The following is a 21,639-nucleotide window of genomic DNA, read 5'->3' as shown; positions in this document are numbered from 1 at the left end:
ATGCACCAAGACAAGTGCAAAGTAAGCAGAGCATTTTCAATTCATAGATCAGTGTCAGCTTGACTAGACATTCCTTGTCTATATATAATAGACAAACCAGTGAAAGTATCAAATTTAATCAACGATGCCAGCTTGGTCCTTTGGAGAGAGCCACACAGTGGGGTACCACTAATGTCATAAAGCCCAAAGAGGCCATAACTATTCCAATCGCATCTCTTTTAATCCCAGAAATGCAAATCACATTAGCAGCAGTGTTCGGTCTTTTCCAGAGTGCAATCTTGACCCTGAGTTTACAGTAGTAGAACACTTAAGTGGAAGAGTCTAGCAGATTCCTTTGCATATTGGCTGCATTAAACAATTACAATAGAACTATAAAAAAAATATCTAGAAAACAGCATATTCCTTGTTCAAGTTCTGCAGAAGAAAGGAGTGAAATGGTCCTCCTGTGCTCTCCATTAGAGGAGCAAAAAGAGCTTGGCAAGAAGCAAGTCTCCCCAGCAGCCAGGACAGATATATCTTGGGCCTGGCCCCATTAGATGCTAGAACAAAGCAACAAAAGGAACTAGGCAAACTGAAGCACAAAGGGCAGTTATTAGAGACTGGATGCCAGAGTTCGGCATGGACAAATCAAAGCTATGGCCAATGTTAGGGAATCTTCAAGAGGCTCAAGCCAGACTGGACACTTTACAGATTAGTGCAAAAATGACACCTAAAGCTAAAGGCATTTATTCCCCTTCCCATAGGGTGCATTCAACTCCCTTCACACAAACTTAACTGGCACATAAATTCTGTGGTAGTTCAGTGAAACTTGATCCAGAAACATGCTGAGAATAAACCAACCTTCAACAGTTTAATAAATTGACAACCACTGTAATCGAGCTGTCAAATCACAACCACTTATGTGAATCCAGCTAACTGCCCAGACACTCCCAGTGCTCCAGCTCCAGAACCGTTCTTCCCTGGGGTCTCTAATGAGAGGAGTGTTTCAAAACCTTCCCAGAGCCCATATAGTGCCTGCATGAGTGGACTCAGCTAGGCCCTGAGAGAATCTACATCCATCCTGGGATTACAGATCTGTTCTTCAGATGCTTGTCTAATCACAGCTGATCTTGAACAAGGAATATGCAAGGCCACAGGCAGAATAAATCATATGCCTTAAAAGTAGTAGCTAGGTCCCAGAATCCAGTGCAAATATTCTCCCAGGATGCCCAATGGCATCTAGTCCACCCTTGGCATCAGGATCCTATGTAATTTGTGACGAAGAAAGGACCCAGAAGCTTATTTCCGTGGTGCTTACACAGGCATTGGGAAGGTGCACTGCCAGGTTTTGTCCAGCAGCTGCTGCTGCAGGCTAGAAGATGAAGCAATCAAAAATACAGCGCAGGCTCACTGCTGAAGTCGGAGAGTCCACCCTTCTCTGCTGGGGTCAGCTGTGGAGAAAGCAGAGTTGAAACAGAGGTGTCATCAAATCTAAGGCAAATGAGGTGCATGCAAACCTTTGGATGGTGAAGACTGAATTGGCACCTTGCCCAGGGCTAATGTCTGCATTTAGTTCCCGCTCCAAACATGCCCTTGACCACAAAGCATGCTGGATTCCTTAAGTTTCCCCTACACATGAAGAAGATGTTGAGTTGAAGAGCTGTTAGTGGCAGTGGGAGCTTCTTGTTGATCCCTTGGTGTTTTCGGTGCCAAGGGAAGCCCACCACTGCTCCCAAACACAGGAGTTCAGTGGAAGGCACATCCCATTTCATCCACTGGCCAGACTAACCCAAAAGCCAGATGAGAGCACAACACGACAAAGCCAAGAACTGCTTTAAAATCTCACCATGACTTGGTTCCCAAGGGAATCAGCTTCTTTTCGGAGGGGTCCCTCTGAGTTGGGCATCTCCTCATACTTCTGCTCCTGCCACTCGCTGAACTTCACGGAGTGCTTTGGGGTGTAGCTGGATAAATCTGCTGGAAGGACACAGCTGACGTGAGTAATCCCCACCTCCCCAAAAGGAGGAAAGGTCAGGGTCCTGGCAGGGATGGGATGGAAGACGCCCATCTGCAGGGGCAGGGACAAGCCCGTGTCTTGCTCTCTGTAGGAACTGCCAGTTCCCCTGATGAAGGTTGCTGGCAGACATCACGGCAGCACATACCCTCTTGGATAGTCAGCCAAGCACGTAATGCAAAGCGTTATTTTTAAGTTTTGGACCCATATCATCTCAGGCCAGAGGCCTGTGATTCCCCTGTTCAGTTCAAGCCCTGTCCCCAGTAAGCCCCAGTTCCGCTGTCAGATGATAGGAGATCACCTCCATCAGTATTTCCAGCTGTGTGGAGCCCCACAAGGGGTTGTAGGAAATTTGGACAGTGCCATACGCCACCAATAACCCCACAGTGCCAACACCAGTGCCTGGCTCACCTGAGTTAGGTGTACTGGGATTCAAAGTGCTATTTGGGCATGGAATGAAAAAGGTGCAAGTCTTGTCTTCCTCTGTTTCAGAAGCACGTCCTTCCTCCTCCTCCTCCTCTTCTTCTGCTAGTGAGCTCTCTGAGGGGTACTCAAACATGGTCTGCAAACTTGTCTCATTGAAAGAGATCTTCATCTAGACAACAGCAAAGGAGATTCGTTAGAAAGTAGGACTAGGACCCACTGATCTCAACACTGGCACTGATACGAATGCTGCTGGCAGAGCGCCCTCCCGTCCCAGGGCTTCATCCTGGCATAAGGATGCTATTGAGCACTCCCCACACCTTCCCCCCACATGCCTTACAGATTCTCTTACTGCACTGAGAGAAACCACGGAGGCAGATAGCCAAATGGATGGGATGGAGTCAGGAAGCTCATAGGTCTGGAGTACCTCTGGGCTTTTTTGCCCCTTATAAACACTTTGCCACCATCTAATATTGGGATACCCAGCAGCCAGAAGGAGCTGCCTGCATGTCCCCCAACTGTAGTAAGTGTTGCCAAGGAGTAAAGGGGATCATCCCCAAGCTGGGAAGCTGGCGTCTCTAACGCCTGCCAACTCATTTGACTACCCATGCTCTAGGCAATAAAATAAAAAACCTCAGCTGTTGGGACTACATTTTTAGGAAGGTACCATGACAAAAGCTAGTTAAGCTAGATAAAACCAGAGATTAATGCCAAAAGACAAGCTGCTAAAGGAGAGATGGTAACAAGTAGTGTTAGAGATGGAAAATAAAGCAACAAGGAGGTCCTTAAGGTTCTGTTTTGAAGTCAGTTTTATTTAACATTCTCACTAATGATCTTTGCAAACTAAGTGGGAGCCTGAGAAAATGAAGATGACTCCAACATGGGACTCAGTCAAGGGAAGAAACAGAATATTTTCTGATTTATTCAGAAAACTGGAGAGCAGAACGCTAGAAATGGGATAATGTTTAAGACCAAGAACTTGCTTTAAGAGCCTGGTAAGGATTTTAAACAACAGTGAGAAGTTCATCACCTGTGAATAACTGGAAAAGAAAACTTTGGATTGGTTACAGGACTGTAATCATCACTAGGATGGTGCTTAAATAAACCTGGAATAAAGCAAGAAATTTCCACTAGAAATAGGGAATTACTAACATGATATTCCATCAAACATTTTTAAGACAGTCATTCTGATATGTTTTATACTAATCTTCCCTTTTATCCTACAATAAATCTGCCTCCTGCATATATGATGCACAGATTTGCAGCCATCACCGAGACACCTCCTGTGTGTAAACATGCCCCCTCGTGCTGTGTGCTGCAGCCCACGGCATCACCGAGCACTTCAGGTTGAAAGGTCTCTGGTCCAGACTCCTGCTCAGAGCTACGTCAGGTTGTCTAACAAAGTTCTGAACATCGCCGAAGATGCAGATCCCCCTCCCTCTCTGGGTCCTTGTTCCAGCATTTGACCATCCTTACCGTGAATGATTTTTTCCCCCTTGCACCTGATCAGAATCTCCCGTGTTGCAACTTGTTGTGCCTTTCGCCTCTTGTCCCTTCTCTGTGCACCTCCCAGAAAAGCCTGCCTCCATCTTCTCTAGCACCGAGTGCGTAGTTAAGACAACTAGATAAACACACGCGCTCACACACACACACGCACACACATACACACACTTCTCCAGGCTGAACAAACCAGCTCCCTCAGCTTCTCCTCATGTGCTATTTGCTCCAGCCCCAGACCACGCTGGTGGCCTCAGCTGAACTTGCTCCAGTTTGTCGATGCCTTTCCCGTACCAGGAGGCCCAAACCCAGACACGGTGCTCCCGACGTGGTCTTACAAGTCCCAAGCAAAGTGGAGGGAAGGGATTGTTCCCCTGCTGCCTGCAGCCTTACATGTCTTAATTATTATCTACAGTCCTGCTTGGAAGATCCAGCTACAATGCATCTGTCTTGAACAGGTGGAGATGAGGTTTGCCTTGTTTACACTGGCAAAATAAAGGTGGAAAGAAAGTATAATAGTGCTTTACAAGTATGTCAAGAAAATAAACGCGAGGAGCAGAGAAGAGCTGCTGATGCTAGCATACAACACAGACAAACAAGGAGGATAAGCTTGCCAGGAACAAATTGAAGCCAAAACCAGGGAAGCATCTAGCCAACAGTGGATGAAGATTCAGGACCAGCAGCCTAAAAGGACTTTTTGATCTCTTTACTTCTAACTACAGTTAAAATTGAGCTGATAGAGTTATGTTCAGAATTAAAGGGACGTGGTTGCTTGTGACAGGCGGTAGGAGCTTGCTGATTCAGAAGAGCTCTTCTCGTCTCATGTAATGACTGCCAAGAAGAAAGTGCAGCCACTTTTGCCAGATGTGCCATACTTGCAGCTTCCCTCATATACAAAACACACCGCAGGCTCGAAAACAGCGCGTGGCCCTAAGCAGGCTATCAAGCAAGCACACGCCAAGCGTTTCACTGCTGCTCTTCTGAAAAGCAGCAAGGGGAACTTGACTCAAGGCCGGGTGACAAAGCGAGGACCTAATGCCTCCTCCACGCTGCGAACACATATATTGGAGCTATGTGCTATTCTGCGCGAGTCCAGGATGCACTTCCGACACAGGACGGCTCCTTTCCCCGCGTTACCAGGAGAAGGAGGGGCAGAAACAGCAGTGAGGGCAACCAGCTGCACTTCCCCATTCCCTGCCCCGGTTCTGGCAGGGCAGCTCTACCTTCAGCCAGATTGCAAGCGGAAGGGAGTGATTACATTTTAGAGAAAAGGGCTTGGAAAAAAGCAGCCCTGAAGATCAGAATATCCCGGTTGCCGTTTCCTGGGAATTTCTCACCCCCGCTGCTGACCTAGATGCTCCCTGATCCGAGCCAGGCAGCAGAGCAGGCAGTGACCGTTCACAGGGTAACGTCTGTGCTCCAAGGGTGACCGACGCTGCCAGGCACCAGGGCCTCGAGGGCGGAAGCGCCCAGGACTCCTGGAAGCTCAGAAGCTATCCCAGAGCTGTCACGGCACGCAGCCTGCCTACAAGCACCAGCAACGTACTCTGAAAGACAAGAAATACTTGGCTAAAGCTGCTTCTGAACACGGAAAATAAGGGGGACAGGACAGATGTGCCAGGTTTTCAAGAATTTAACCTTGGGAGACGGAACTAAGTTTTCCTGGTTTTCTGCTAACAGGAAGAGATCTCCAAGAAAAATGACTTTGAGTCTAAAAGACAAGAAAGAAGCGCCAGAAGCACCAGCCACAGGTTGGGCAACGCACACCAGGAGGCTGCAGCCGTACAAATCTGTAGGACATGATCCTGCAGGGAGAAGCAGGTTAACGTCTTGCTCCCTCATGCTCTCCCTGCAGCATTTTCAAGAAAAATTAACAGAGCTGCTAGTCCAGGCCAGACTCCTAATTTGGAGCAAAGCTGTGAGTAGACGAGAAGAGAAAACAGCCCCATCCAGGGAGTAAAGCCAAAGAGGGAGTAGAAAGCAACGGAAACCAGCAGGTTCAGGAGACCCCCCCCCACACAGTGCCCAGAGGCAATGTGCCAACAGCCCAGCCCAGCCCAAGGCCTGAATTAAAGTAGTTCCCAACTGCTCAGGGCTGATTTGACTCGGGCAACGTTTGCTCCCAGCTCGCAGGAGCTGAGCTCCGTGTCCTCCAGAACCGCTCTTCCAACGGGGTTTGTCAGATACCTGCTGCAGACAGGCCGCAGCCTTGTGCAAGGCAATACTGAAGCTCCAAAAAATGAAAAAAAATTTAAAAAATCATTAACTACAGCAGGGCCAGCCCCACGCACCCAGGGCCCCAGCCCGAAGGAGAGCTCGTAACACATGATAGCTGCGGCCTCACCACCGCCTCCAGGACAGCCTACGCGCAGGGCTGACACCAGGCCGTCCTGCTTGGCACCGGCTTGCATCGGTGCAAGGCTCCCGCGTAAAAACCTCTCGGCAGAACCCGGAAGGGCCCCAGAGCTGCCGGGCGGGAGAACCGGGCTGCAATAAAGCACCCGAGGACGCGCCCAAGCAAAGCAAACACGGGAGCAGCAATCGCTCGCTGGCGCTGGGCCGGGCTTCCGCGAACAAGTTCTGCGCCGGTGGCTCCCTTCCCGCACCTGCGCCCCAGCCCCGGGGCCTCGCGCAAACCTGCCCGCACGGAATCGGAGCCGAGCGGAAAGCAAAGCCCAAAGACCAAAGCGACAAGCCCGCAGAGCGCCGCGGCATCGCCCGGGTTCGCAGCACGAGCTTTCCTCCTCCGACGCGAGGCCATTTCGGGGGAGGATGAGGAAGCACAAAGCAACTCTGCTTCATCCAGAAGATGGAGAGCAACTACTCGGACAAAACTAAAGGAAATACAGGTCAACATGACTATCTGAAGAAATCCTCTGAGCAGCAGTGAGCACTATCAGAGCGGTGCTTAGGGAGCACAGGCAGATTTGATCCCTGGAAGCATCTAAAAAAATCGGAAGCCCAGTAACAGCACAGATAGCAGGGCACTGTGCAGTCAGAAGACAGGCAGCCTCTTGCTCGACCACGTAGACTTTGATGGAAGCACAAAAGGCAACAGGGGCCGTTTGCTTTGGAACAAAAGCATATTCCCAAGAGCTGAGGACACTTGAGCGCAGTCAGAAGCAGCTGCTCATTGCATCTTTGCAGCGATTCCTCCATTCCTCTGCTGACAGCAGCTGCCAGTTGTGGAAAGGAGAAATTCTGCACCCTTCAACTCTGCATGTTTGCAGGGATTTGTCACTGTTTGCTCATCGAAATGCTTTACCCAGACCTGTGTCACATAGCCAGAGCACAGCCCCAAAACGTATACCCATATGTTAATACTCTGCCCAGCAATCAGAGCCACACTGGGAATAACAACGCAGGCTTTTCAGGGAATATTGTGCTGTTGCACCACTTGATTCTTGTTGCCATAGCAGAAATCCTTTATTTATTTGCTATGATTTTAACAATAATGAGTAACAGACCACCCAGAAAAGAGAAACTAGGGTAAACACTGCCCAACAAGCTTAACTGAATAGTTATACATGGCCCACTTTGAAATAAAATCAGCCTCGCTTCAGGGGATGCAAGGCTGTCAGGAAGTTCATTTGAGGCTGCACCCAGACCACCATCTGAAGATCCCCCATTTACAAAACCAGATTGGATATATTAAAAAAAAAGATTATAGAAACTTGCTACATGGAGAATGAAAGTTAACAGACCCTTTGCTTCAGAAAGTCAAGCTGGGAAAGCTCATGAGTCTGCAATTAATGAAAGAGGGCATATGCCCGATTGCTTCTCACAAACCCTGAATATCACAACCTGGCTTATGAGCAAGCCATGGGTTTAATTTGCATCCTCAGCTCCACAAGCACTTTCTTTATTGTGGCTTTTCTCTTCTCCACCCTGTGTCACATCCACTGCTTGCTAGATGTGGCAGAACCAAAGCAACGATGCCAGCGTAAGGTGTTTTACACCTTGGGAACAGGGACATCTTGGGCAGTTCGTGTCATTAAAAGGAGAAATCACCCTTTTCTTTAACTGATATTCTAGCAATGAAGAGAGTGTCAGGGACAGCATCTCAGCAGCCTGCGATGGCACTGAAAATGGCAGAGGCCCCGTGTCCAGGCGACCCGTCCCCCTTCCCCAAGCAGCAGGGGTGGACGACGTCTCCAAGCCCGCACCTCCCCGGCGGAGGCTGCAAGGGGCACCGCTGCCATCCCTCGCGCAGCGCGCAACGGAGCCGGACGGCAAGGCAAGTCATGAAGCGCGAGGCGCAGTTTATTCCCGACGCTGTTAACGTGACACGGTGCCTCCAACACATCCAACCCACCACATGCCTCTTCTACAGAGCCTAGATACGAGGGCAGTAGCTGCCGCAGCTGTGACAAGAGGGACACAGCCGTTTTTCTGTAATGTGGTTATGCTACGCGAGTATTTCACAAGATCCCAGGCTGGCTAACGGCTGAGTAGCACCAGTGATCAAGGGTTGCTTTTTTCAGACACTGATTTCCTGTAAGCATCCCCTCTCCCCAAGCAATATAATCCTGACGTGACGAAATTAAGGGACTGCGCTGATTCCTGCAGTCCTAGGATCCTCATGGGCTGCCAGTGTGCTGCCGGGTGCCATTTAAAGCAGCTGGTTTAGCAGCTTTGCAGACCTGGTCAGCTAAATGCCTCCCTCTTTTGCAGCAGTTATCAGCAGGAGGGTTTCAGCTGACTTCTGCAGGAAGTGTGGACAAAAACACAAGAAATCATAGCAGACATCTGAAAACTGCAGCAGCAGGCAGCTGGGGGGGCACCAGGAAGCCTGCTGATTTACAGCGTCCCGTACCAACTGACAGAGTAACAGCATCACAAGCCGAGGCAGCAAAGCTCCCAAAGCACCAGAACCCGTTCGGTAGGTTGGTTTAGGCTCTGCCCGGCAGAGCTCAGGCTCTCTTCGAAGATGAGGGGTCTTCTAGTCTTAACACAGGGCAACCGCTCGGCTCCAAGCTCCAGGCAGCAGCGGGATAAGAGGGAAGGTCCCTACGCAGTTAAATAACCGGTTAGGAGACCAGAAACAGAGGATAAAAGCAGACGTTTTACAGAGGACAAAGATCCCAAAAGGATCTACCCTGGACCCTCCATGTGACCCAGTCTGGCAATTCCCATGGATCAGCAAATTTAATAAGAGGAGGAGGAGGAGGAGGAGGAGTTCCTAAACTGCATACCTCTGTGGGCACTTGCATTTCTCCACTACAACCTGCAATCAATGATCTACAAAACTCTCATGTGATGCGGTTTTCTCTATGAAACTTTTAGATAAAGGATCTTTGGGAAGATTAGCCATTTAATACGAGTTAGCAAGGAGCTTATCTACATGCCTCTGCTTGCCCTGAAAATATGGTCATGTGTCAGCCCAAATTGCCGAATAACTCCAGGCACACGCAATCTCTGCACGGCAGCCCAGAATAGCACCCTCGGGGCTGCAAACTTACAGACCAGCTTTGCAATAGCATCAGCATATTAACGAGGCATTTGCTGTCACCCAGGAGAAGATAAGGAGCTTTTGTACATCTAAAGCCTTTCCTTGACACAGGAAGAAAGCTGGGGTTTTATTTTTTCTTTCTTTACTTTTTTTTTTTTTTTTTTTTTGATGAAGAGACCAGGTTCCCTGTTTTCACTGAGAGATGCCCCTGGGAGTGGAGGGGACTTGAGACTGGGTTTCTGTATCACAGATTAACCCTGTACTGCTAGGGCTGGAGCAGCCTAAGGGACCCCAGTATGCCTGAATAATTGCAGATGGCATTTCAGAAAAGCACTTCCCTCTCATTCTGTACAAAAGGAGAGTTTTGAGGCACGGAAGTTGATTGCTCCATCGTAGGTTCACTCGATGATGACGCTTTTCCAAGAAGTGTTTTCCAAGAGTAATGCTGAGTTTTGCTCAATGATTAACTCCGTAACAGAGTTAGTTACTGAATGGAGCTAGAAACACTTAAGCTTTACAGCAGTAGCGTGACAAGGGAGCACTGTGTCGGTGGCAAAGGGGACAGTGCCTCCAGGACTGCATCCCGGCTCCCAAGCCGCAGGGCAGCACAAGGAAGTCTCCATTTACGAGGCAACCCACAAAGCTGGCCCTGTGTAATCAATATGCTGAAGCACATGGCAGATAGGAGCAATGCATGGAGATTCGAAATATTAAACTCCTTGTACGAGACACCGGGAAGTTTCAAATTCCTGATGAGAAGGGACAGTGTGGGGACAATCCCAGAGAGCATCACAGGGCCGACAGCTCTTTGTTAACTCTTCCCGTGACTGCGTCAGCCAAAATCAGCCCATACAACCCACAAGGCAGTTGGAGTCCGAGTCTGACATGGTACAAAGCAGCTATTCACCAAGAGAGCCACTTCATTCCTTTGCACATCTGCGGAGGGAGCAGCTAGAGCCTCTAGCAGTTTAACAAGCAATTCAAATATTTAGTTTACTTAACACATACGAATTGGACAAATCTCTCTACCTACATCAAACAGATCTCATCTGAATATACAAAAAGAGCAGGCACCAACAAGATACAATTAGTGCCAAGACTTAGTGCCTTCATAAACCAAGTGCAGAGCTCACAGCTAACGGAGGATTTTGCCAAGGGGCTGCCTGTCAACTCGTGGCTACAAAGCGGTGCAGTGTTGGGAAATGCCACCCACAAACACTTCTGCGCAACTCAGACTGAGTAGAGCAGCCAGAACATTACCTCTCTCCTGGTGAAACTCAACCTTCTCCAGCCTGCAACAGGACAGAGCATCATTTTCCAGGAAATAAGGAGAAGCTGGGAAGAGAATTACTTCCCGCCCTGGCACGGAGGTTATGCTAGACTTCAGGACTGAAAGGCTGAAATGCTGTTGAGAGCGACATGAACAGAATGAGCTGCGCTACAGAGTTCATGTCTATCTTGCTCTTTCTCTTTACTAATATGCAAAAGATGCTTCCTCAAAGAGAAGTCACTAAGTCTAGCGAGCTCACCTGGGAGCTTACACAGATGCCCTCAGACCTGCATTTTCACTAGCTGCAAGCTATACAATTTGCCTGAAGCATACAAGTGTTTTGCTCTCACAGCGTCCTTGAGATATTTTCTTCGGCTTGCTTATAGTCAATCAAATGCCCATGGAACGGAAAGCAGATCTGTCCTGACGAATTCCCAAGATAACTCCAAGGGCACTTCTCAGAAAACTTTATCCTCCAGTTCTTTCAGTCCAGATTTTCCCAGGATGCTTGCAAAGTTTTTCTGCAAGATACAGATATTTCATATGACTCTTCCCACACAAACTGTTCAGAGATAAAGTTACAGCTTGGTGACATACCCATGTCCCACCACACAGTCACTAGAAAGAGTCCGGGTTTATAAATAGCTTTACAATTGCCCAGGTTTCACTCAGTGTGCTAAAGCTGAACAGCCACAAAACACCAGAGGTGCCCAGAGGCTAAGAAGATACTGCTGCAGCAGGTCCTATTGAGATTGGCTGACTTAGAGCCCGGAAACTAAATGTTTTAATTTCTGCTACCGCTTCCCACACATAATGCTGACAAGTAGGACTCTTCCCCTCGTCAGTCTGAGTGTGCAGTTCCTAAACCCTCCTAAAGAACACTGCGACCATAGACTGGAAAAAACAGGGGGGAAAAAAACCAAAGCAAGACACGCTGAATATTTGAGCTGGAGGAAAATTATAAACCATCACCAATCTGGTCCACAGATTAAGGAAAGCAATTAAGATAATGTTAAATGTAATCCGCATGATCAGAATTCAGAGCACAAAGCACTTTAAATCTCCTCTCAAGCTCTGGGGATGGGCTGAGCCCTGGGCACGTCCTGACCAGCTTCAAAGGCAGTCTCGTCTCTTATTTGCGTAAGAGTTTCTATTTTAGCCCTTCTGTCCTGCTCATCGTGCTACGGCCAGCGGCAGGCAGGCCAGGGACGGGGTGAAGAAAACCACGGGGAATTTGGGAACAGCTCACACTATCGCTCGAAGCACTGCTTTACTAGGCGAGATACGGGAGCGGCAAGGCCAAGGAGAATCACAGAGTCACAGAAACTAGCCCATTACAGAGATGAGATAAACCAGTGGTTTAGGACAGCAAAGCACCAGCATTTCCATGAGCTGACAGGCAGAGAGGAAACAGAGGAAATTAATATATCCTCCGCACTGATATTCTCTGATACAGTTGGGGAGGCGGTTTAAAGACCATAACTGCAACAAGATCCTGGTTCTTTCCGAGGCTTCAGCCACCAACATCATAACCTAAAACCAACAGAATTAGAGAAGAGCAGGGAAGTTGCACTCTCCGAATGAAACAGTTTGACTCAAAACCGACAGCTAGAAGAAATCACCTCCACAGAAAAGGGACCAAGTCTGATTGTCTAAGACCATGTATTTTCTGAACAGGACTAGTGGCTGCTGCCCTTATTTACCAAAAATTCAATACATTCATGTCAGATAAAATATTTAGCCCCTCCTTAAAGATGGCTGATATATCCCCCCCCCCAACAGGGGCACCGACATGAGACAGAAAACTGAACAGCAAGACACAGATGCTCTAGGAAGCTAAATAACACACTTGTCAACCGGATCCTTCCAAAAGCCAGAGAAGAGGGAATCTACATAAGGTTTTACAAAGAGATTTCTGCTTCTACCACCAGGTTAATTTACTTGTGTTATATCTTGCAAAAAAATACTTCAGGCGGTTACCATATTTAGCTTCCACATTGTGCAGACTTGCTCCAAACAGGTTTGGGCACCAGTTCAAGATGTTCAGCCCTGCCAGCATCTCGAGCCTACATCTGGTTCTCACAGGAGACCATCTCCAGCAGAACTGAGCGGATGGAAAGCTACAGAGCAAGAAGTTCAGCAGGTTAGACCAGCGAAACTGCTGCCCAATCCTATGCATGATGAAAAGCTGAAAGATGCTTAGAGTAATGTTTCAACACATGTTTAAGTGGCATTTGCAAGCCATATTCAGACATCAAGCTGCTCAAAATGTTAGAAAATTGACTGTACTAATCTGGAAGATATGATCTTTGAAGATGACTTTGTAAAAAAGCAATAAAGCGTTAGGCTCAAACTGTTTTGTGTCCCACCAATCTTGTCCTTGTAAGCCCTGTTTATACAAGGCTGCAGATCACCTTCCAGCACTCAGCAAACCGCCAACTGCGACAAGCACAAAACGTTAAAGACCGCTGTCTGAGGTCTCTTGGTCCTCCCTCAAGTCCCAGGTCCTGTTATCTCCAGGACTTTGGGTGGCCTGCCTGGAAGTCGCCTTTCCTGCAAGATCCCAGAGAGGTGCCTGGTTGCCAGAGAGGGCAAAGGTAAGGACTCGCCATGAATTTCAGGAGCGACAAGACGTACGGAAGGAGCCCAGTCTCGGCAAACTCCATACACACAGGACCCTCACAACAGACTCCAGCCTAGAGCCTGCCTCTCTGCAGGTTGAAAACATGAAGGCTGAAGACAGACAACGACTTCTCAGGACCCCACCTGGTTCAGCAGTTTGTAGTCCTTTCCAGTCACTTGCTCCAGCATGCCAGTCACATGTTTTACAGAAACCTAGATTTCTATCGTGCTGACAACCTTATGTATTGGCAGGTAACCAAACTTTAAGATTGGCTCTCGTCAGTTCATTCAAGCTAAATTTTATCCTATGAGATCCAAAGGATCCACATCCTGCAGCAAAGCCTCCTCTTCCTCCTGAGGCTGCTGTGCTCCCCAGGGGCTGCTACTGGACCCTCTACATCTTCAGTAACAACAGAGTACCAAGACGAGCACTGAACAGTGGTTGTCAGCAGCGTTCTGCATCCTCTCTGCGTCCCCAGTTTAGAAATAAGGGTCAGTAGGTCTCCTTCCACCCCGCACGCATATCCTGTCCTCATCGTAAGAGCTGAGACGGCTCAGCCAGCCTTTTTGCAGCAGCTACCCAATGCGCAGCTTCAAACATATCTGTACAAAGCTGCAAATGTTCAGTTAGTTTCCGAACACAAGTCACCCCCGCACTGCTTTATCTGCACTAACTGCGATACGATTTGGAGAGGGCTCTTAGAACGGCTGCAGAGTGGATGTGAAGGGCCCTGTAACAGCCCTGTGCGAGCTCAAGAGATCCAGCTCCCTGCCCACGCGGGCAGCCTGGCCCCTGGTACGGGCATGGCTGGGGGCTCTGCCTGCACATCTTGGCCACAGACCATCATGCACGACCCCGTGTTCATCTTCGCAGCCCTCAGTGCATAACTGTCCCACCACAGCAGCTCTCGTCGCTCACACAAAAAAGCTGGGAAACCATTTTTTATTCTAACGCAGAAACAGCTTAAGCCCTCCACAGGTTCCTCTCCCTCCCTCATCAGCTCATTATCTATCTGTGGGTGGCAGCTCCAACCCCAAAGCAAACAGCTCTTTCACACATTTGAAGTGTCTGGAAGGGGCAATAAAGCTGGTTTTCCTGGAAAGCCTTGAAACTAGCAGCAAGAAACCAGCATTCCTCAGGCCACAGCAAAGAAGCCACTGGTGTAACTCGGTTCTGCAGCATCCCCCGTCAGCAGCCGTGCTTCCCGATCTGAGACCAGGAGGCTGGAGCTCCTTCCACAGAAGCCAGAACAACACTGGAACTCGCTCCTCGCCAGTCCCAGCTGTCCTCCCACCACCAAAAAGCCACGGAGGATGCGGACTGAGGCAGCTCCAGCTGGCTGGCACCTCCACCATAGTCAGCAATGAGCAGCCAGACAGGGGAGGGCAAAACGGGAGGCCAACTTTGGCATCTGAAGAAAAATAAAATTTGTGTTTCACAGAACAATCAGTCTAAATGCCACAACTACCTTTGTTCTGTACTAGCATATCATCAGCCCCAACTGTAAGCGCAGATACCTGTCTATCCATAGGAATATGGAATCACCAAGCTGCATTAGATCTGTTGTTTATCTAGCCCAGGTTCTTGCTGGGCACCAGCTAGTGGATGAAGTTTTCCAAGTAAGCCAAGTTTTGCTAAACACTACTTTCTCAAGCCTGAAGCATATTTAAAGATCCTTCAGCAAATCCAAGGCAAGGTCCAGAAATAAAGATGCCCTGGCCAGATGCAGGCTCATCTGGCAGGTCTGCCTGGAGAGAAGCAACCCCAAAAAACCCTGGTAACTGTTCACTGAAACCAGTATCGATTTTGATATTGGTACTCCCAAAGTGAAATGGACACTGGTTTTGCCAAACAGCTAGAGCCTCCAGTTCCCAGGAAGTGCTTGCTTCTGCCCAATTCAGGCCAAACCAAGTTTTTGAAAACCCCGACATGTCTAAAAACAAAACCCTTGTTTTTGGCTGGTTTCCTTGACGACACACAGAGCTCTCTTGGGAAGGAACCAAGGAATGTGTTCTAATACTAGCTCCTTCCTTTTCAGGCATCAACACTCAGCCTTATTATCCAGAGGAAAAGCCACAAACATCCTCTAGGTTCAGAGTAAACAGAAATCTTTCCATTTGCTACAGCATCTTCTAAATCCCGCTTACAAAGTCAAACAGCACTCCATGCTTGCCACCTCTAGCTCAGGGAAGGGAAATGGAACAAAACCTATTATTTTTCCCACTACAACACCTTGTAAAGTTTTACAGGGAAACATATGTTGCTTCACTACTACACTTCAGGCTGGATCTTATTTTCTGAAGGGTCCCCATTCATTTCAACTTGTTGAACTCTGCAATGTAACAGTAGTTCCTCCTTGCCTTTTAACTTCTCTCTCTTAAGAAACTGGTTCTTTATGGAAGTTCTCACACAGGACATCTTCCCCCACATGTAATTCTTAGCAGACCCCCTTACTGTTGTGTAAGGGTCTCACAACGCTTACCACGCTTTATCTGCAAAGTGCCTGCAGAGCTGGACAGTTAATGCTATTATGCTGATAAGAGCAGAGGCAGAGAAACTACCTGACCTGCCCAATGTCACTCAGGTCCAATACAGAGCAGGCAAAGCAGGCAAACAGTTGTCAAGCAACTTTGTAGAACCATATAATATTTAAGTTGGGAAAGGGCCTCTCTAGTTCAAGTTCCTGCTCCAAGTGGGTCCTACTAAATCAGACTGCTCAGTGCTCTGCTCAGGCAAGCTTCAAATAGCTCCAAGGACGGAGATGCCACCACTTCTCTGGGTCCCTGTTCCAGTGTTTGACCACCTTTATAAAGTTCAGCTGCTGCACTAGCCTTGTCCCCATCGCTCTCTCTCTCCTTTTTGTACTGTTTAAGGACAGCTTCCACTGCACTACAATTAATTATTTTCATTTACCTGAGGCTTTGTTTTCTTACAAGCTAGACTACCCTGCACAGAAAGTTAGCTCCTTTGGCTGCATCAGAAGTTGGGCTTACCTAAAGAAGTTTGTCCTTCAATGTCTCCTCTGTATTTTCTGCTCCCTCCTAAGACCACCTGTAACTATAACATGCCTTCTTGATATTTTCACCATTTACACTATGCACATCACACCTGCTTTGGTACTGATCTGATTCCTACCCCAAACTGAGCAGAGCAGAGCCAAGAAAACTCAGAATCAATGCAAGCCAGAAGGCGTTTCAGAAACAGAATGATCCCAGCCCGACCAAGCACTTCCCTGGGGCAGGACAAGGAGTAACTGCAGTAACACCAGGTGACAAACAATGCTCGTGCTTATTTGCTTATTCTGATGCAGGGCTCTCACGCTTCAAATCCGCCACCTGCATTAGTCATGATCAAATTAATATAGACTGTGTGCTCTTATAAAGGAACATAATAACATTAAGCCACGAGAAACAGCACTTCACTATCTCCCTTCTAAACGAGATGCACCCTATTCGAAGGATTTCCTCAAATCGCAATGCTTAGTGCCTCAGGCACCCGTGTGGATTCAGTCCATCAAATATTTAGTCGAATTGAGGTAACAGAACGTCAAACATCTCTTCCTGCTTTGGAAAAACATGTCACGTCTCAAACCTAGAAATCGGGATTTTTAATGACACAATCCCTATGCTGCTTGTCACCAGTGTTCTGCTTCGGTAGCGGAACAATTCACGCCTACTTCTTCGGCTCACCAAAATAATCCACTGTTTGAATACAGCTATGTCTTTATCACATCCAGCTACATTTCCTGAAGCCATACAATGATTAATTCTCAATTTAAGGGTCACGAGGATCAAAGTTAGATCCCAAGCGGCGAGAAAATCTGGCATTCACTACAAAGACGCTTGGAGCAATAGCTGCCTCACGCTTCTTCGGGGACGAGCAGCGACTGCACACCATAATGAACGGACAGGTGGTGTAATCCCGTCACGAGGAGTTAAGTTGTTGCTGATCTTTTTCTGCCTAATAGAGACCTAGTTCTTGAGCCTCTATCAACAGATCACTAATCCAGCGGAGACGCCAACGTCACCCTGCGCGCTGCACCCTGTGACGAGGCAGGCGGTGAGCGCGGGGAGTCCCACTCACCCAGCGCTCGTTCGACGCAGCGAGCAGAACCGGAGAGAAAGAAAGTTTGCGGCCAAACCACGCGACCTGCCTCACTTGCTAAAGCGGCACAAATTTTACTTTGTTATCACGGCTCTCACTTAAAAGGAACCAAGGAGGGATCGTAAGAGAGGCACTGCGGTTATCGCAGGCCCTATCCCATTCTGATGTATTTAGCGGAACAGGATCCAATCCTTTTCCCCTCAAAGGCACCCCCCGGCTCTAAAACGGATCAGAGGCATTAAACAGTGCTGCCCATCTTCCCACCCGGACGCCCACGGAGGGGCTCATGAAGTGACAATCACAAAGCTCACAGAAAAGACATGACAAGCAAAATAAGAAGCTCCTTTTAGCATCGCTGCTCAGAAAGAGAGCCCCCCCCCCCCCGGCAGTTACCTTCTTTCGGCGGCCTGTTTTGCTCATGCAGGACCTCTCCAGGGACAGGTAGCCACCAATCACTTCAATCTCATTCACGGTGGGGTAGCGCTTTTTAAGAGCCATCCCCACTTGGGGCACATCGGCGTTCTCCACAGCTTTGCCCTTTCCTTTGTTTTCCTCCTCCTCCTCGTCCTCCTCCCGCTGCGGCCGGCCGCTGCCATCAGTCGAAGTCTGCAAGCCCGAGGCGGCGGGCTTCCTTTTGGGCACGACAGTGAACGTGTTGCCTCCTCGCTGATGGACGGCGGAGGAGACGGCGTGGGGTTTGTAGAGGGGCACAGAGGAAAACTCCATCTCCAGGTCAGAGACAGCGTCTCGAGGCTGCTCTCCCAAGGTCCCCGTCCTCACGGCCAAGCCGACCTTGGGGCAAAGCTCCCCGCTGTCCAGCTCCACAATGTCATCGATGTAAGTCACAGGTACCAAAGGATCCCGAGGCGCCGGCAGGGAAGCGACAGGCTCTTCCTGCTCCGCAGCGGAAGCCCTCGGGGGCTCCTGCCGGACCTTATGCTCCACGGATGGTGGCGGCCCCGGTCGCGTGCTCTGGGCCGGAGGCTGCGGAGCCGGGCCTCCCTCCCGGCGGGGCACGAAGAGGAAGGAATTGCGCGAATTCAGGCGCAGCTTGGCCAGGGCCTGCGCCTGCAGGTCGTGGGCAGGGATGGCAGCCAAGTCCGGCTTGGGGGCCGGGAGGATCTCGAAGGAGCCCCCGGCCTTGGGGGCAGCGGCGGAAAGCGGCTGGGTAGAGCTGGTGGCACTGGGGGCCAGACTGGCACTGGGTGGAGGCGACACAGCCGCTTCGGCCTCCTCCGGCTTTGGCCTCCTGGCGTTGGCTCTGGCGTGGGAAGCGCTGGCGGATGGCACTGGCGGCCCCTTGGGCGGCGGAGTCCGGCCGGCCGGGCTGGCGCCGGCCTCGGGGGCACGGCTGCCGGGGGGCAGCCCCCGCGGGGTCACCGTGAAGGAGTTGGAGCCGATCTTGTGGAGAAAGCAGTTGGCCTGGGGCGCCGCGGCCCGAGGGGCGCCCGGCACCGGCTGGGGGGCGGCCGGTACCGCGCGGGGGGCCGCGGCCTGGGCAGGGGCGGCCGGTTCCCCTTGGAGGGGCCGGGGGGCGCCCGGCAACGGCGGGGGGGAGGCCGGTACCGCCTGGGGGGCGCGGGGGGCGCCCGGCAACGGCGGGGGGGGGGCCGGTACCGCCTGGGGGGCGCGGGGGGCGCCCGGCAACGGCTGCGCGGCCGCAGCCCGCGGCGGGCCCGGCGCCGCCTGCGGCGATGGCGGCGCCGCCTTGGGCGCCGCGGCCCGCGGGGAGCCCGGTCCCGCCTGAGGCGGCGCCGCGGCCCGCGGGGAAGCCGCGCTGCCGGGGGCAGGTGCGGGCCCGGGCGGCGGCGCCTCCCCGCCGCGGCGCCGGCGGCCCCGCGGCCGCTGGCCGAACTTCTCCAGGAGGCGGCTGACCGTGCCCGGCTCGGCCGCCTCGGGCGGCTCCGGCGGCTCGGCCGCCTCGTAGATGAAGACCTGGTCGGCGCGGATCTCGGCGAGGGCGGCGCCCTTGCGGGCCAGCAGCTCCCGCAGCGGGTCCGGGCGCCGCGGCGGCGGCGAGGAGGAGGAGGAGGAGGCGGCGGCCGGGTCCCGGCGGCGGCCGGGCAGCGCGTCCCCGTCGGCGAAGCAGGCGGCGGCGTCGGGCTGCGACTCGATGATGAGGATGTTGTCGGCGCGGATGGTGCGGATGCCGGGCACGGCGCTGTACAGCTCCAGCAGCTGCTGCAGCGGCCGCGCCGCCCCGGGGCCGGGGCCGGGGCCGCGGCCGGGCCGGCCGCCGGGCAGCCCCTGCCGCAGCCGCCGCCGCTCGCTCTCCAGCCGCATGAAGGGGTTCTCGTGCAGCGGGCCCAGGCTCTCGGCCACCACCAGCCGCTCGCCCGGCGGAGCCGCCGCGGGCTCGGGCTCGCCGCCGGCCGCCCCGGCCAGCTTGGCCCGCTTGCGCTCCAGGATCTCCCGCTTCCAGGCGGGCTGCGCCCGCGGCCCGGCCCCGAGCGGCGGCTCCGCGCTGCTCATGGCGGCGGCGGCGCAGGGGGCACTGCCACCCGCCGCACCTGAGCAGGCCCCGCCGCCGCGCAGCGCCGCCCCGGGCGCGGCGCCGCCCCCGGGCCGCCCTCTCGCGGGGCCGGGCCGGGCCGGGCCTCTGGGGCGGCAGCGCCGCGGGGCGGCCCCGGCGGCGAGCGCGGACAGCGGAGCCGGGCGCCCGCCGAGCCCCGCCGGGGCGGTGCCGCTCTGCGGGAATGGGCCGGTCCTGCGGCCCTTCCCGAGCAGCTGGAGGGCTGGAGACCCCCGAGGGTCCTGCTTCTGCTCTGCGGGGGCCGCAGGGGGGGCAGCCCGGCCCTCCCCGCGCCTCTCCTGGCCTGGCTGCGCCCCCGAGAGCGGTGCTCGTCCGGCCCCCCGTGACCCAGAGCACCAGAAAATGAGCCCTTCCAAAAAACCCACTTTCTCCCCCCTGGTTTCGCCTCCTGCGCTGGCTCAGTGGGGCCAGAGGCGGGAGGAAGGGGCGGCCGAGGACGGGGGCACGGACCCGCTTTGGGGGTCGCCTCCCCACCGCTCGGCCCCAGTCCTCAAAGACACAGCGCACATGCCTGGACACGAGCAGAGGGGGGAAAGGAGTAAGCGCAGGGCACCGGAGGGAGACCGGGCCAGTCGTCTCGGTGCCCTGCCGCTCCGCGTCTCATCCGTCGTGGCATGGGATTGGGACTGCTGGGAGGGAGGAGGTGGAGGTGCCTGCGGCGCTGGGCAGCGGGGGCCGCGAGGGGAGCCGTGCCCCAGGAGGGAAGCGGCCCTGTGCCCGGGAAAGCAAAGCGCTGCTAGGGAGCGGTTCAGCCCCAACAGGAACACAGGAAAACATTTTTCATGCAACCTTTGCTGTTCTCTGACTGCTGCTCGTTACGCACAAAACCATGCCGAAAAGCATCTCTCCTGCTTTGTTTCCAGGCCATGCCTGTTATCAGCTGCCACCAGCTTTCTTTGGGATGCCTGGGCAGCCAGGAAGCAATTGAGAGCTCAGGACTTTCCCGTTCATCAGATAACACTATTTGTGCTCCAAAACGCTCCGCTCCGCCAGGCACTGGGGTAAGCGTTGCTGGTTACGTATGCAACCTTTGGCCAGAGCTTGCCGTGGGACCAGCCCTCCCGGTGGTTACGGAGCCGCGCCCCGGCATGCCGTGCTGCTGCGGCATGAGCGGTTCCGCGCCGGTGTCGCCCCAGGCTCGCAAAAACACGGGTCTGTTTACTGGAAGAAGCACCGTGTCCTGCCGATAAGGCTCCTACCTTTGCACCGAGCACCCAAACGGACCAATTGCACTTCCTTGGAGTGATACGTGGAAACGAGCTTGCCATAACGTTTTGTTGCCCATGTTCCCGGTGTGCCGGGAGCCGTGCAATGGCCACATCCTGCTGTCTGCCCCCAAAAGCTGCTGTGCTGAACGAGGCAGAGCAGACAAACCAGAGCCAAGCCTAAGGAGGCAGCTCTTCACAATTCGGCCCAAGTAACACCAGGGAGGTTTAAGGTTTACGTAAGACCCCATCCTGGATGAGACCATGGTCCACAGTCCAGCGTCACGTCCCTTACCGTGGCCAATAGTGGAGTCACAGGGTAGGGAATAAGGCCGGGGCAAGCGACCGGTGACATTTCCCCGGCTCTGGTGACTCATGGCTCAGGCACTCACAGGCCCCACAATGTGTCTTTGTGCTCCGTAGTTCTCCACCGGTTGCTCTCGCGGGATCGCTAGTTGGCTTTTGAGCCCGCGGATGAATAATCCTAGAGTTTACCCACACCTGGTGCAAAGAAAACACCTCCTTTTGTGGGCATTGGA

At 52.3% G+C, this 21,639-nt stretch overlaps 1 protein-coding gene across 2 annotated transcripts; it reads right to left on the bottom strand.

The window, feature by feature from the left end:
* Positions 1–201: 201 nt before the first annotated feature.
* TPRN (taperin) lies at positions 202–19,912 on the bottom strand. 2 transcript variants are annotated; one of them, XM_026113788.2, is made up of 4 exons: positions 17,756–19,912; positions 2,405–2,588; positions 1,826–1,956; positions 202–1,430 (listed from the first exon to the last, which is right to left on the bottom strand). In XM_026113788.2, the coding sequence occupies exons 1-4, from the start codon at positions 19,832–19,834 to the stop codon at positions 1,368–1,370; spliced, it is 2,457 nt and encodes an 818-aa protein (XP_025969573.2). In that variant the 5' UTR covers positions 19,835–19,912; the 3' UTR covers positions 202–1,367. The 2 variants fall into 2 exon arrangements, with proteins under 2 accessions (XP_025969573.2, XP_064379688.1); XM_064523618.1 differs by having other exon boundaries at positions 1,826–1,953.
* Between the last annotated feature and the right edge of the window lie 1,727 nt (positions 19,913–21,639).

This window comes from Dromaius novaehollandiae, chromosome 20, assembly GCF_036370855.1.
Source record: "Dromaius novaehollandiae isolate bDroNov1 chromosome 20, bDroNov1.hap1, whole genome shotgun sequence".
Classification (NCBI taxonomy): Eukaryota; Metazoa; Chordata; class Aves; order Casuariiformes; family Dromaiidae; genus Dromaius; species Dromaius novaehollandiae.
The sequence above is the reverse complement of the archived record's forward strand: the minus strand, read 5'-3'. Positions and strand labels throughout refer to the sequence as shown.